Source organism: Bufo bufo, chromosome 11 (assembly GCF_905171765.1).
Source record: "Bufo bufo chromosome 11, aBufBuf1.1, whole genome shotgun sequence".
Classification (NCBI taxonomy): Eukaryota; Metazoa; Chordata; class Amphibia; order Anura; family Bufonidae; genus Bufo; species Bufo bufo.
The window spans coordinates 77,661,870-77,677,611 of NC_053399.1; the positions used below are offsets into that span (position 1 = coordinate 77,661,870).

The 15,742-nt window shown below is 44.2% G+C and overlaps 1 protein-coding gene across 3 annotated transcripts in view; it reads left to right on the forward strand.

Annotated features, from left to right (window-relative positions):
- Nucleotides 1–12,321, forward strand: part of LOC120981662 (protein-L-isoaspartate(D-aspartate) O-methyltransferase-like) — a 29,761-nt gene extending 17,440 nt beyond the window's left edge. For all 3 annotated transcript variants that reach the window (XM_040411269.1, XM_040411266.1, XM_040411268.1), the window contains exons 5-9: nucleotides 171–275; nucleotides 746–866; nucleotides 2,315–2,400; nucleotides 9,508–9,677; nucleotides 11,002–12,321. In XM_040411269.1, coding sequence (XP_040267203.1) covers nucleotides 171–275; nucleotides 746–866; nucleotides 2,315–2,400; nucleotides 9,508–9,677; nucleotides 11,002–11,014 — 495 coding nt within the window. In that variant the 3' untranslated portion in view covers nucleotides 11,015–12,321. The remainder of the gene's footprint in view (nucleotides 1–170; nucleotides 276–745; nucleotides 867–2,314; nucleotides 2,401–9,507; nucleotides 9,678–11,001) is intronic.
- The last annotated feature ends 3,421 nt before the right edge of the window (nucleotides 12,322–15,742 follow it).

The following is a 15,742-nucleotide window of genomic DNA, read 5'->3' on the forward strand; positions in this document are numbered from 1 at the left end:
CACAGTGTATACTGAGGGTCACGTCAGTCTCAGGACACACGACAGACTGGCAGCCCTGTTGGAAGAGCTCAGCACTTATTTAAATTATATAATTATTATTATATATATATATATAATATATTTTTTTTTGTAATACTACATGAGGTTAACAGTATATCTCTGTTTTGCAGCATGCACATGCACTGGAGTTGTTGGAAGATAAGCTGCAAGAAGGAGCCAAGGCTTTGGATGTCGGCTCGGGCAGTGGATACCTCACTGCCTGCTTTGCTAGAATGGTTAGCCTTCAGTCCTATACTCTCTTATATAAATGTTGGGCCCAGTAAGGTTTGTACAAATAAAACCCAGAAAACACTTTTAGGAGATGTTCCTATCTGCGTTGGAAGCTCAGTTTGGGGCCACCATCACAGATTATAGCTACGCTGCGTTGCGGTCATTTTGTTCAGTAGTGGTTTCTCATCATATAATCTGCCCGGATAAAAAGTCCTTTGGATTTCAGCTGTTGGACCACGTTTGTCTGGAGGGCAACCAGTAGTCTGTTTCAGGGACAACCAGCAGAGTTTTATAGAGCCGCTCTGGGTGTGCATAGTGTAACTCGGAGTCAGCGAAGCTAGGACAGTGTATGCCGAGGCAGTCAACATTTTATGTAGATTCCTATGCAATGGCGTCAGCTACTCGTCATAACTGTATTCTGTGGCATCAGACAATGAAAACGATACCAACCTCACATCGATTCTACTGCTCTCAGGTAGGTCTCACCGGGAAGGTTGTGGGCATAGATCACATTGAAAAACTGGTCCTCGATTCTGTTCACAATGTCCAGCAAGATGATCCTGAACTGCTGAGCACTGGACGTGTAAAGTTTGTAGGTAAGTTTGTTGTTTAGCTGGGCGACTGAGACACTTTAATGGGGTTATGCAAGAATTGTGGAGTTTTTGGCAACCCCTTCCCTCAAATTCTGCCAGAGCTGCCAAGGGAAGAAGACTTACCTGCTCCCTGCAGCTTCTCCTGCAGGCCTGGGCTCCTCTCGAAGTGAACATACGTTTTGACATCTATCGCCCCAGCCACTTACAGGCCATGGCGGTGTCTGGCTCCCCTTCCATCATGTGACCATTTGTCGTGATACAAGGGAAGCTGGACATCGCTGCAGCTTGTGTGATTGGCTGCGGCAATGTCAAACCGGATGTTGACATTGATGGAGCCCTTCGCAGGCCTGCAATATTAGAGGCGGGGAGCCAACGCCGGGAAGCAGGTAAGTCATCTTCCCTTTGTAGGTCTAGCAGAATGGGGAGGTTTGCCAACCCTCTCCACCATTCTTGTACAACCCCTTTTTAATGATTAAATATTAGAGAGCTACAGAGGGATGGCTTTACCTATAGGTACAGTAGGTACATGCCTATAGGTGGTCCTGCAGGAATGGTAAATTTACACATGAAAACACATCTGATCATTACTTATGTATATGCATATTCATACATTAATTAGGCATTGGCAGTGCTGTGAGTGTTAAGACGGGTTGACACATCCCGCTGTAATTATTGGCTCTCTAGTAATCAAACATATAAATAGTGTATAATTAAAACACAAGAATAAAATCATAGATATTTACACCTAATGAAATGCCAATGTCATATAACCAATCCTAATAGTATATCTGTGCAATAGTAGTGTACCCAACTGGGCCCTAATAGTCACACTTAAATCTCACATGGAAGACTGGTAACTGGTATAATGACCAGTTACACTAAAGCAAAGAATCAATCAATACTATAAACCATATAACAAATTAGCGCTCTAATAAATCTTTTCTTCATATGCTACTAAAAGTTCACATCCATAAGTAGTGTATATATTCTCCAATATCTCGCTGTCGTTGGAGTGTTTGCTGGTATTCTAGTAATGTGACCAGAGTAATAGATAGTTCAGTATGTCCAAAACATTTAAACTTCATTCTTGCAGGATGCTTACAAGCAGAACTTCCTGTTGGGATTTCTAACCAACCCAGCATGCTCTGCCTCGCTAACATGGAGAGCGGAGGTGTAGGGGGCGTGACGACGGCAACAGTATGGCAGGTGGAGTGAGCCCTGAGGAACATTACAGACTCAACTGATTGCCCAGGAAAGTGATGAAATCAGGAAGTTCTGCTTGTAAACATCCCGTCCAGATGAAATAATGCTGCAAACCTGGGAATGAAAGTGCTAGCATAAAAAGCGGGTATATGGGGCAAAATATGCAGTGTTTTGGGTACTCTGAGAAATTAAAAATGAATTTGTAAACAGCAGAACCCTTTTAAAGTTTCCATTCTCTACATTTGCAGTCGGTGACGGCAGGCTTGGGTATCCTGAGGAAGGCCCTTATGATGCAATCCATGTTGGGGCAGCAGCTGCAACAGTGCCACAGGAAGTAAGTACGTTGTGGGTGTCAAAAGCAATAACCATATTGTTGGTCACTGAAGATCCAATTATGTCCGTGCTTCCTATGTTAGTGATGGACACACTTTTCCACCTTGCACAACTGATGCACCCAAGTCTATTGTGTTGGGGTTAATGGTATATGTGCCAAAGCTCTATATTGCCCTTGGTTAGATTTGCCAGTTTCTCTACTAATAAGTGAGTGTAGCTGGCCGACGAATGAGATGGCCCAGTCATCAGACCAATCATGGAATTGGTGTGCAGCCCAATCAAAGCACCCGGTGTTGTCCCGGAATGACCCTTCACTTTGTTTGGTATTTATTTATTTATTTTTTAATTGCCATATTCTGACCACCATAACTTTCTCATTTTGTCTACAGATCTGTGTGGGGGCTCAATTTTTGCAGGAACATCTGTAGATTTTATTGATACCATTTTGATCACTTTTTTTTTTTTTTTCTTGGGGGAGATGAAAGTATGAAAAAATAGAGAATTGGACATTTTTATATTTTTTGGTTACACCATTCGCCGTATTGGATAAATGTTTTTCTATATTATTATCAGAGGCATTTTAGGATATGGTAATGCCTTTGGTGTGTGTGTGTGTGTGTGTGTGTGTGTGTGTGTGTGTGTTTTTTTTTGTTTTTTTTTTTGTTTTTTTATATTCTGGGGAAAGGGGGGTGATTTTTTATTTTAATATTTTTTTAAAAATAAATTAAAATTCAGGCCCCCAAGGGCCTATCAACATGCAATCCCCTCAGTGCTGGATGAGATATAGATAATATTTATATCAAGCACAAGACCACCCAAACTTGCTTTTAAAATGGTCTTCTGGTCCTCTGAAAGAAGATGGCCAGTATATATAGGATATGATGGAACTGAATGTCAGCCACAGAAAATTAGGTCTAAGGGTCCATTCACACGTCTGTTGTTTCTTTCCTGATCTGTTCCGTTTTTTGCGGAACAGATCTGGACCAGTTCTGTACCCATTCATTTTCAATGGGTCCTGCAAAAAAATCATGGAATAGCCTGAGTTGGACGGCACTCCTCTGGTGTCCTTTTGGTACGGTGCTCAATGGTAATTTGAGGTAATATAGTGAAGGAAACCACGGCACTCGTTTATAGTAGTTTTGAAAATTTGTATTTTTCATTTCATAATATTTCATATCATTTTCATTTCATCATTTATCATTCTATTTTCCATAGCATCATCACGACGGCATACAAGGAGATTGACCCCTGACCTCTGTAGGGGCAGGAACAGAGAAAGGTTAAATACCCTCCTCCCACCACCAACACCAGTGTTTCCTGTCCCTACAGAGGACAGGGCAGAGAAAGGTCTCCCTGTATGCAGGGAGATGAAGCTAAGGAAATGGAACCTGTATATTTTTTATTTTTCCGTTACCTTTGGGAAAACGCCGGCATCCAGCATGGCGTCCCCCTGCCCTCCCGCGGTCCAAGTACTAACGCTGGGCAGGGGGTTCAGGGCCTATCTCGTCCTGGTTATTCCGGGGCCTGTTCCCTGGCGCAGACCCCCTCCTAGCCTACTTGGGCGATAGCTGGGTGCGCGCCGGCGCATGGAGCGCATGTTTATGACGTCACGGCCGGCGACCCGGAAGTGACGTCGCGGCGGCAGCGTGGAGCCCAGTTTAAAACCGAGGCATAAACGCTGGTTACCGCCAGTGTCAAAACGCTCCCAGGATCGGTCCCCACTGGTGCGGAACCCTTGCCTGCAGAGAGGACGATGTCGGCATCTGAGCGATCCCCCAGAGCTGAGCCACCGGCGCTGCTACCAACTGTGAGTCCCCTTCGGGGGTATTGTTTGTGCAGGTCAGGGAGTCTGTTGATCCCCCTCTCCTGCTGTAATAGGTGGAAGGGGGAAAAAAGAGAGAGAGGAAGTTATTTCCAGGGGCAGCTAGCTCGCTTCTGCTGACCCCCTCTTGCTCTCTCTCTCTCCCTCTAGTGGTCATACCCTGATGCCCTGCCTTCTCCTCTCTTTTAGGCTAAAGAAGCCCCGAAAAAAATCAAAAAAACACTCAAATGTATCTCCTGCAATAGCAGACTTCCTGACTACTACCCTAAAAAGTTGTGCAAGTCTTGTATTTCTAATATTGTACGGGATGAAGCACCCTCCTTAAAAGAGGAATTGAAAACTATGATTCAGGAAGAGATCCGTTCATCCCTGGCCCACCTGTCCACTAATCCCCCCGACTTGCCGCAACCTAAGAGGAAGCGGGCTAGGTCTCCGTCCCCTCCGGACCTAGAAGTTATGGCGGATGAAAGTGCCCACTCCGTTAAGTCATGGGAAGAGGGGGAGAGAGTCTCTGATACAGACTCAGTGGATGACAGTCGTAGATATTACTTTTCTACAGAAGAAATGTCCGACCTATTAAAGGCAGTAAGGTCGACCATGGGCGTGGAGGAAGTGCAACGTACCCATTCAGTACAAGAAGAAATGTTTGGGGGCCTAAGGGTCAAGAAAACTCGTGTGTTCCCCATTAACGAGAGTATTAGGGATATGGTCCTTGATGAGTGGGCAGATCCAGAAAGACGTCTGGGAGTCCCGGCTGCGTTCAAAAATAGATTGCTTTTTGATCCAGAGGAATCTAAAATTTTCAATGAAATTCCCAAGATCGATGTACAGGTGGCCAAAGTGAACAAGAAAACATCTCTCCCATTTGAAGATACCTCCCAACTTAAAGATTCAATGGATCGTAAAGCGGACAGTCTTCTCAGGAAATCCTGGGAGGCGTCCATGTTCAATATTAAAACCAATATTGCGGCTACCTCAGTCGCCCGATCCATGTATCTTTGGTTGGGAGAATTGGAAACTCATATTAAGGATAGAACATCTAGGGAACAAATTCTTAGTTCTCTCCCTCTTTTAAAATCCGCCACGGCCTTCCTGGCGGATGCCTCTGCCGAATCAGTCCGATTCTCCGCCAGAGACGCGGCACTTTCCAATGCAGCCAGAAGAGCCCTCTGGATGAAGTGCTGGTCGGGGGACAAGACGTCTAAATTGAAGCTCTGTTCCATACCCTTTTCTGGAGAATATGTGTTTGGCCCGGTGCTAGATAAGATTCTAGAGAAGGCCGCGGACAGAAAGAAGGGGTTTCCGGAAGATCGCCCCTCCAGACGCCGGTATCCTTTTCGCCCCTCCTCGGGTCAAGAAAAAAACTACAGGGGGAAAGGGAAATCAGGACGTTGGAGCTATCCAAAAGGAGGAAGAGGAAGAGGCCAATCCTTCTCCCTCCCAAAATCCTCCGATAAGCAATGACGTCGGGGTGGGGGGAAGACTCTCAAGATTCCTGGGGTCATGGGAATCCATCTCCCAGAACCCCTGGATTTCCAAGGTAGTCGGGGCAGGCTACCAAATAGAGTGGTCTTCAAGACCCCCAAACAAATTTTCACTGACACGGTTCCAAATGAACCTTTGGCAAGGAGTCCAGAAACTTCACTTAATGAATGTAATCTCACCGGTCCCGCCTCCAGAAAGAGGCAGGGGTTTCTATTCTACCCTATTTCTAATCAGGAAGAAAGAAGGCACTTTTCGGACTATCATAAACCTGAAACCACTAAACAGATTCATCCGTTATCAAAAATTCAGGATGGAGACCCTAGCATCTACAATCCCTCTGCTAAGCAAAGACGTCTTCATGTGCACAATAGACCTACAAGACGCTTATTACCACATTCCCATTCACACCGACTCACAGAAGTTTCTCCGGTTTGCAATCCAGGATATATCAGGGAACGTCCATCACTACCAGTTCAGGGCCCTTCCCTTCGGGATTTCATCTGCGCCAAGAATATTTACCAAAGTAGTGGTAGAGATGGTCGCCTTTGCCCGAAGACAGGGACTTATGATAATCCCTTATTTGGACGATTTCCTTCTAGTCAGCGAAAGTCTCAGCCAAATCAGTTCGAACCTGAAGCTTTTTCTCTCCATCCTAGACGATCTGGGGTGGATCGTGAACAAAGGAAAGTCCGTCCTCACCCCCTCAAGGGAAGTTCGTTTCTTAGGGATGATCCTAGACTCCCGAAGGCAAGCGGTATTCCTACCTCGAGACAAAATATCAGTTCTCCAACAAAAGATCAGGTCCTTTCAAAAAAGAAGATCCTGCTCTATCAGAGAGGCGATGAGTCTGCTGGGCCTGCTAACATCCTGTATTCAGGCAGTTCCCTGGTGTCAAATACACTTCAGACCCCTACAGTCCTGGATCCTGAGTGTCTGGAACAGGTGCCAATCCTCTCTAGATCATCAAGTAAGTCCACCAACTCAGATTCTGCAGTCCCTAAATTGGTGGAAAGACCACGGAAACTTATCACGGGGAAATCCGTGGCAGAAGACTCCACAGGTCCAGGTAATAACAGACGCAAGTCTGTCCGGCTGGGGTGCAAAGGTGGGGGATCGTATGTTCCAGGGCACTTGCCAGATTCGATCAGATCCCAGTCATCGAACTTCAGGGAACTGAGAGCAGTCTGGGAGGTGTTAAAGGTAGCAGAGGAGATGTTGTGTCATCATCACATAAAAGTGCTGTCGGACAACACTACGGCCATTGCCTACCTTTCCCATCAAGGGGGAACGCGGTCCGTAACCCTACAAGCACTGTCAACAAAAATCTTTGCTTGGGCAGAACAGAATGTGGCCTCGATATCGGCAGTTCATCTGAAGGGAATACTAAATCAGGAAGCGGATTTTCTCAGTCGCCACAGAATCGACCATACAGAATGGTCTCTAAGTCCAGAAATATTCGGGCTAGTAGTAAGGAAATGGGGGATGCCCGACGTGGATCTATTTGCCACCAGGGCAAACTCAAAGGTGGAAACATTCTGTTCCCTAAACCCCAGGGACAGACCTCATGCCTTAGACGCCTTCGCCATTCGTTGGCATTGGAATCTGTGCTATGCCTTCCCTCCACTTCCTCTAATTCCGAAGGTGGTACAAAAAATTCTTCAAGACAAGGCCACGGTGATTGTGATCGCTCCCCTATGGCCAAAGAGAAGCTGGTTCTCATCCCTCCAAAAATTTTCCCTACAAGATCCATGGCTCCTTCCTGTGCGGGGGGATCTACTCCAGCAGGGTCCAGTTCTACACCCAAACCCGCAGTTTCTGAAATTGGCGGCTTGGATCCTGAGTCCCAAACCCTGAAGCTTCAGGGCCTGTCAGACGAAGTTATTTCTACTTTGAAAGCCTCCAGAAAGAAGGTAACGTCAGCAATTTACCTTAAGATCTGGAAACGTTTTTGTTCCTGGAGTGGGGACGAATCGCCACATTTGCGTAAACCCAACATCCAAAGAATACTGGATTTCCTACAGCAAGGTCTGGACCTGGGACTTAGACCCTCTACCTTGAAGGTCCAAATCTCAGCCCTAGGTTGTTTCTTTGACCAAGATATAGCCGGCCATCGTTGGATCAAAAGATTCATTAAGGCGGCGACGAGGCTCCGCCCAACGATCACCGCCCGTGTCCCTTCCTGGGATCTGAACGTCGTTCTTACAGGCCTTACTTTACCACCCTTTGAACCCATGTCTGACTGTCCAATAAAGTTATGGTCCTTGAAAACGGCCTTCTTAATTGCGATAACTTCGGCCCGCAGAGTAGGGGAATTACAAGCCCTATCAATCAGGGAACCCTACCTCCGTATTCTAGATGATAGAATTATTCTCCGTTTGGATCCTGGATTTCTCCCCAAAGTCGTATCCAATTTTCATCGGAGCCAGGAGGTTACCCTACCTTCTTTTTGCCAGCACCCCTCTAATAATAAAGAATCAGCGTTTCACTCTCTGGACGTTAGACGGGCAGTCCTAAACTATATCACGGTGACGGGGAAGTTTAGGAAATCTGACAATCTTCTAGTCCTGTTTGGAGGAAGATTTAAGGGCCAAAAAGCCTCCCGGTCCTCTATAGCTAGATGGCTCAAAGAAGCCATTAGTCTTTGTTACCAAATACAAAACCTTACATGTCCAGTCAACATTAGGGCCCATTCCACTCGGGCCATGTCTTCCTCTCAGGCGGAGAGAGCTGGGGCTTCTCTGGAGGAAATCTGTCGTGCTGCCACTTGGTCCAGCATTCATACATTTATAAAGCACTATCGCCTGGATCTTTCCAGATCTTCTGATCTGTCCTTCGGGCGGAAAGTCCTCCAGGCTGTAGCCCCCCCTTAACTGATATATTTTTTATATCTCCTTGTATGCCGTCGTGATGATGCTATGGAAAAACCGGAATTAGTCTTACCGGTAATTCTGTTTCCATGAGATCATCACGACGGCACGTTATTCCCTCCCTATGATTTAAATCGTTTTTGACCTAGTAGGTCTCTAGAAGGTATGAAGTAATACCTTTGTTTCACTATTTTTCACCACCGGGTTGCTCTGTGTGATTTTGGAAACACTGGTGTTGGTGGTGGGAGGAGGGTATTTAACCTTTCTCTGTTCCTGCCCCTACAGAGGTCAGGGGTCAATCTCCTTGTATGCCGTCGTGATGATCTCATGTAAACAGAATTACCGGTAAGACTAATTCCGGTTTTTTGTCAGCATCCAGGAATATAATTTGCACAGACTGGCCAACGTTTCGGTCCTAGTATGGGACCTTGATCACGGCCTTAGTCTTTGTTGCATGTTGCCTGTGTGGGATGCGCATCCCACACAGGCAACATGCAACAAAGACTAAGGCCGTGATCAAGGTCCCATACTAGGACCGAAACGTTGGCCAGTCTGTGCAAATTATATTCCTGGATGCTGACAAAAATAGAATGATAAATGATGAAATGAAATATTATGAAATGAAAAATACAAATTTTCAAAACTACTATAAACGAGTGCCGTGGTTTCCTTCACTATATTACTGCAAAAAAATCAGACATTGAGCTGTCCGATTTTTTTTTATTTTTTATTTTTTTTTCCCAGGACCCATTGAAAATGAATGGGTACAGAACTGGTCCAGATCTGTTCCGCAAAAAACGGAACAGATCAGGAAAGAAATAACGGACGTGTGAATGGACCCTAAATAAGGGGTGATATCTTCGGCAGGTTCCACTGCATATTTTTAAGTTATTTTTTTTAGCCATTTACTGTTTTATTCTTTTATCTCGAGCAGCTGCTGAATCAGTTAAAGCCAGGAGGAAGACTGATCCTACCTGTGGGACCGGAAGGTGGAAGTCAGGTTCTTGAGCAGTACGATAAAGATAGCGCTGGGATTATCACAAAAGTTCGCTTAATGGGTGTGATGTATGTTCCACTGACCGACAAAAAAAGGCAGTGGCCAAAGTAAGAGCAACGTGAGATTTCTATCAATGGCTTAAAGGGAGTCCGTCACCAGGCACAAGCTCAGCTGAATGTAATGACACCTTTCACTTTGTGATCTGTTACTTCATTCTGGGGGAAAAGGATTTTTAATCCATATGCAAATGAGCAATTAGGGTGCACCGAGCGCGGGTCCAAGCCGCTGTGTGCACCCTTGCTCCTCCCCCTACTTCAGGGCCAGTAAGATGACTATGCAGGAACCTGGTCTTAGTCAAGGAGGAGTTGGAGGTGCTTGGGCCCACCCTCTGTGCACTTAACTGCTCATTTGCATATGGAATTAAAAGTACCTTTTCTCCAGAATGAGTAAAGTGAAAGATATCCTTACATTGGCATCGTACCTAGTTCGTCAGTTTATTTCCTGAAGACCGATTCTCTTTAAGGACGTATATTTTTGAAAAACATATTCATCAAGCAAGTCATAAATGCAATAAATGTAGTTAAACATTTACTGTCATTTCTACTATAGCAACTTTTTATTATAGACTTTTTTTTTTCATTTTTATGTGCTCTTTCAAACGCCATCACATAAAAATGTTCTTCCTAACAGTTGAGCTGTATTTCAGCCATGTGAGTTTAACGTAATTCTGCAAGTTATTGGTCCTCTTCTTAAGGAGGTTATCCCACACAAACTATCACCTGTCCACACGATAGGCGATCAAAGGGCTTTTCCGAGATTCTTTTTAACGGAGGACCTTCCTCTGATCAGTCGGCTACTCCTAGAGTCGGCGATCTTAATCCCATCACTAACACAATCGGTGGGAGTCTCAGATTCACACCCTGCACCTTTAGTGGTTAATAGGAAATATGTGGCATATAAACTCCACACATAAATCAGGGTCCATAGTTCCTTGTAACCCCAAGAGGTCTGAGGGGGTCTCCATAATTCTGGGTGCATAGTCCATAGGAAGGAGGCTAGCCCTCAGGCTTCTCCGGACGTTTCAGTCTGTCACACCAGCTATTAATTTTGCAAGCAAAGATTTAGTTCCTGCGTGAAGAAATCTTTTGAATGAGTCTATAGATCCCAAATGTTGCCTCGATCACTGATTTCAAAACACAATCTCCTTTGTGGATGAAGTAGATCCAGTCTTGATAAATTAGACCGTTTCTCCTTTATTTCTCAGGTTCCTCCTGTGTCAGGGAACTATGGCTCAACTCCTTACCAAAAGGCAATCCCAAAGGCCTGATGTTCTCCTTACTCCTTCCACAGTCTACATTGTCCTACAAAATAGTTGAATGTAAGAATGAAGTTACACCAGGCATCCTAAAACATGTTTCCCCTTTTCCATAGGGATGATCTGTGAAACGCGTCTGGTTCAGCAGGAGACAACACGGTGCAGAACAGTTGGTTACCCAAGATGGTTTCCATGATGATGCTGAGATGTACGTCAGGAGGCAGCTTTGTTGAGGATAAGAATGGTGTTGGGCTATAAATTTACCATATTGGCTTTAGTCAAAGCTTTATGAATGCTTACCAATATTTATATATGGATGCCACGAGGATAGGTAGTAACATGGGATTAGGAGGCCGTATGTAACTGAATATAGCTTCCTGGCCTCCGCGCTGCTGTTACAGGGGGAGGGAGCTGACAACGGCTGTAGTTAAAGATGTTGTCACTTTTTTTTTTTTTGCACCTTTAGGTAGTTTTTTATCCATTTGGCTGTGACTCATGCCAGAATTTTATGCATCCAGACCGTCCTGGCTGCTTCTCCCACAGTCGCATTTAAACCACCTTCAGCCAAATGTGTGGCTGGAACTTCCCTTTAACAAATTGTCCTACACAATCCTAACCAAATCATGGTGTACTGTGCATGTGTGTGTTTCTTGTCTACTTATTGTATTTTTAATTTACCAGTAAATAGGATCAAAATGTAGTTCTGACCAGTTTCATAAACTATGTACATACAGAGCACCAGCTTCCCTTCACATAACCATGGAGGTATGTGATGAAATTCTATGTACCTGCCATCGCCCCGTGAGCAGCTTGTGGATACAGATGTTATACTGCTCAGTTACTTGGTAAGATCCACATGGTGACATCTGGGGGCCGAGAGACGTTTAGTGTTTAAAGGGTCATTAACTGTTCACAAAATGTTTCATATGTCATAGAGACCTGTGAAAAGTTGTGTTCTGAGGGCCGGGACCTTCACCAATCCTTAGACGATAGAAATGCTTGCATATCCCTCTCTTTCTCCTCGCTGCGGAGGATGGAATCCAGATGTCCCTATAGACTTCTCCCTGCAGCGAGGAGCGAGAACGTGATATACTCGCTCTTCTCTCCTCTCATTCTAGAGCTCAGTGGGGGTCACGGCCGCCCCCCACCAATCACAACATTTCATAGGTCTCTCTGACTAGGGATGAGCGAAGCAAGCTTCGGATCCTAGATCCAAAGTTGCTTTGCTCAAAACTTTTTGGATTAATGCTCTATGGAGATCCGTCTCCGTACAGCATTAAAATGTACGGCCTCCGATGAGGCGAAGTCTTGTAAGACTAAGATGAATAACTTTGGTATTTGATTTTTAAACTGCAAAACTATATTAACACTTGGATCAGTTCCGTTTGGTACCTCGAAGCTGAGTTCAGATCCAAGTTTTAAAATGGTTTTGCAGTATAAAAATAAGCTACTAAAGATATTCATTGAAGTCTTGCAAGACTTCGGCTCATCGGAGGCTGTACGGAGACGGGTCTCCATACAGCATTAATCCGAAGTTTTCAACAAAGCCACTTCGGATCTAGGATCTGAAGATCACTTCACTTATCCCGATCTAGGACATAGCAAAAGCTTTGTGAAAAGTTAGTGACCCTTTAAAGAGGGTTGTCTCACTTAAGTAAATGGCATTTATTATGTAGAGGAAGTTACTACAAGCCACTTACTAATGTATTGTGATTCTCCATATTGCTCCCTTTGCTGGCTGGATTCATTTTTCCATCGTATTATACTCTGCTTGTTTCCATGGTTACGGCCACCCTGCAATCCATCAGCGGTGGTCGTGCTTGTACACTATAGGAAAAAGCGCCGGTCTCTCTGGTGGCTGGGACCATCGCACCGGACATAGGCCAGTGCTTTTTCCTATAGCGTGCAAGCATGAGGGTGGTCATAACTATGGAAACAGAGTATAATGCAATGGAATAATGAATCCAGCCAGCAATATGGACAATCACAATACATTAGTAAGTGCCTTGTATTAAATTCCTCTACATAATAAATGCCCCTTTAACTCTAGAGAAGCCTGGAATTTGGAGCTAAAAGGAGACCTTATAAAATCTGAGAAATTTGCATTTATTTTGATAAAAAGACAGATCTATTTTTCCCAGAAAGGATCTTTAAATCTGTGGCTTGAATCCCAGTTGTTCCCAATGTCGCACTTACAGGAAACTGGTAAAATAGAAGTGCAGACTTGTTCAGGCGGCGAGTTGTCCGGTCCGCTGTGTCACATAGGGATATATAATGTCGTCATGTGTGAATGAAGATTGTAAATGATGTTTTTCTCTGACAGGACACCGATTGTCATGTTTGTCTTTTCAAATAGTCAAATATTGCTATTAAAATGTAATGATCACATCAAGTAACTCTGGCTGACTTGTCTCATATCCATATGTCAGACTGCTGAATGACTTTAATGTCCATAAACTACATAAATACATGTAAAAGGTGTCATTTTTTCTTTATCGCTCTTATTGTTGATGGCAATGCATGAGTGCTTGACATTAATACATGAGGAACATCTCAATATAGCGGCCTACAATAAGTTAGGCCAGATACTGATGACCAGGTCATTGTCCTGTTGGAAGGTGACATCTCTGACAGACTGAAACAGGTTCTTCTCAAGAATTGCCCTATTTTTACTGCCATCCATGTTTTCTTCAATCCCGACTAGTTTTCCAGTCCCCACAGCAGAACACCGGCACCACCAGGCTTCGCAGTGGGAATGGTGTTCTTGGGTTAATGGTAAGTGTTGGATCTGGGCCACAGACTGCGTTCCTATGATGGCCAAAAAGCTCAGTTTTAGACTGTTTGCACCCAGTTGGTGTTTGATCTCACACTCCGTTTTCCCAAAATATTGTTTTCATCCATACACCATTTGATAGAGTGGAAATTTTTACCCATTGCAATTAGGGTTGTTTCAGGTATTGAATTTTCAATACCCAATTGATACTTTTGTCTGGTATCGACCTCGATACCAGGATTTGCATTTTTTTTCAATACTAGGCTTCGCTACTGCGCAGTCTATTATCAGAGAACAAGGAGCGCACTGCTGTCAGCGCGCTCTGTGTTCCCTCAGCAGCACAGGGGAGAAGGAAGCAGTCTCTCCCTCCCCCCCCTGTGCCGCCGCTGCCACCAATGAGGAGAGGGGGGCTGGCGCACTGCGCCACCAATGAAAGTAAATGTTTAATACAAATCCCGGAGGCGGGTGCTGGCGGGGAGCTGGGATTAGCGGCAGTTAACCCCTCAGGTGCCCCACCCGCCTCCTGTATTAAATGTTAATTGTATTATCATTGGTGGCTCAGTGCGCCCCCCCCCCCAGTATTAAAATCATTGTTGGCAGTGGCCACAAGGTCCCATCCCCTCCTCCTCATTGGTGGTACAGTGGCAGTTCCGATCGGAGCCCCAGCAGTGTAATGCTGGGGCTCCGTTCGGTTACCATGGCAGCCAGGACACTACTGAAGCCCTGGCTGCCATGGTAACCTCCCTATGCACAGCAGGGAGAGTGTGAGGTCCTAGTCACCCTAAAAGAGCTCTATCAGGGTGAATAGGACAAGGGATGAAAAGATCCAGCTTATAGCACCTAAGGGGGAAATAGTTGTTGTTTAAAAAAAAATAAGTAAAAAGAAAACTTAAAATTTTAAGTATAAATCACCCCCTTTCCCAATTTTATATATAAACAATAAATAAATAAACATATTGCCACGTCTGAAAAGTCCAAACTATTAAAATCTCAAAAACATCTATGCAGTGAGCGCTGTTACAGGAAAAAAATAATAATAATGCACGATTTGCCATTTTTTATTTAATTTTTTGTCACCTTGTCCCCCCCAAAAATAGGATCGGACTGTTCTATTATGGGCCGGACGTTCCATAAAATGCGGAATGCACGCTGCTTTTTTTTGGTGTTTTATTTTTTTTTTGCATGGTATCTAGTATCGCAATACTTTTTTATGGTAAAATTTTGTAACAAAATCGATGAATACAATCTACGCGTTTCGGACCCTCATGCTTCGGTCCTTAATCATGACATGAGTAACATATACCAAGCAGTTACTTATATACTCCTCCCACACCAGTCCGTAGTGGTTTGAATGTCACATGACTATAAACTGCTTGATAAAATCAGAACACATAATAATCGTTCTTTAACCACTTCCCATCTGGGCCCTTTGCCCCCTTCCTGACCAGGCCTAATTTTGCAAAACTGACATATCTCACTTTATGTGGTAATAACTTTGGAACGCTTTTCCTTATCCAAGTCATTCTGAGATTGTTTTCTCATGACACATTGTACTTCATGCTAGTCATAAATTTGAGTCAGTATATTTCACCTTTATTTATGAAAAAATACCAAAATTACCAAAAAATGTTGAAAAATTCGCAATTTTCTAAATTTCAATTTCTCTGCTTTTTAAAACAGAAAGTGATACCTTATAAAATATTTATTACTTAACATTCCCCATATGTCTACTTTATGTTGGCATCATTTTGGAAATGTCATTTTATTTTTTTAGGACGTTAGAAGGCTTAGAAGTTTAGAAGCAATTATTCAAATTTTTTTGAAAATTCCCAAAACCCACTTTTTAACCCCTTCACGACTGCAATCCGTCTATATACGTGCTATTTGCACATACCACGTGTATAGATGTCATGGCAGTTCTTTAATCCAAGCGCTAGTAATGCCGGCAAGGGACAAATCAGAGTGGTCCCTTGCCGGCAATCGATCCGATTGGTTAGTCTGTGCAGACTAACCCATCGGATCGCGGCAGTGTTAAAATGCCGGTTTCAGGCTCTGATCTGCGCTCTGCAGATCAGAGCCTGAAA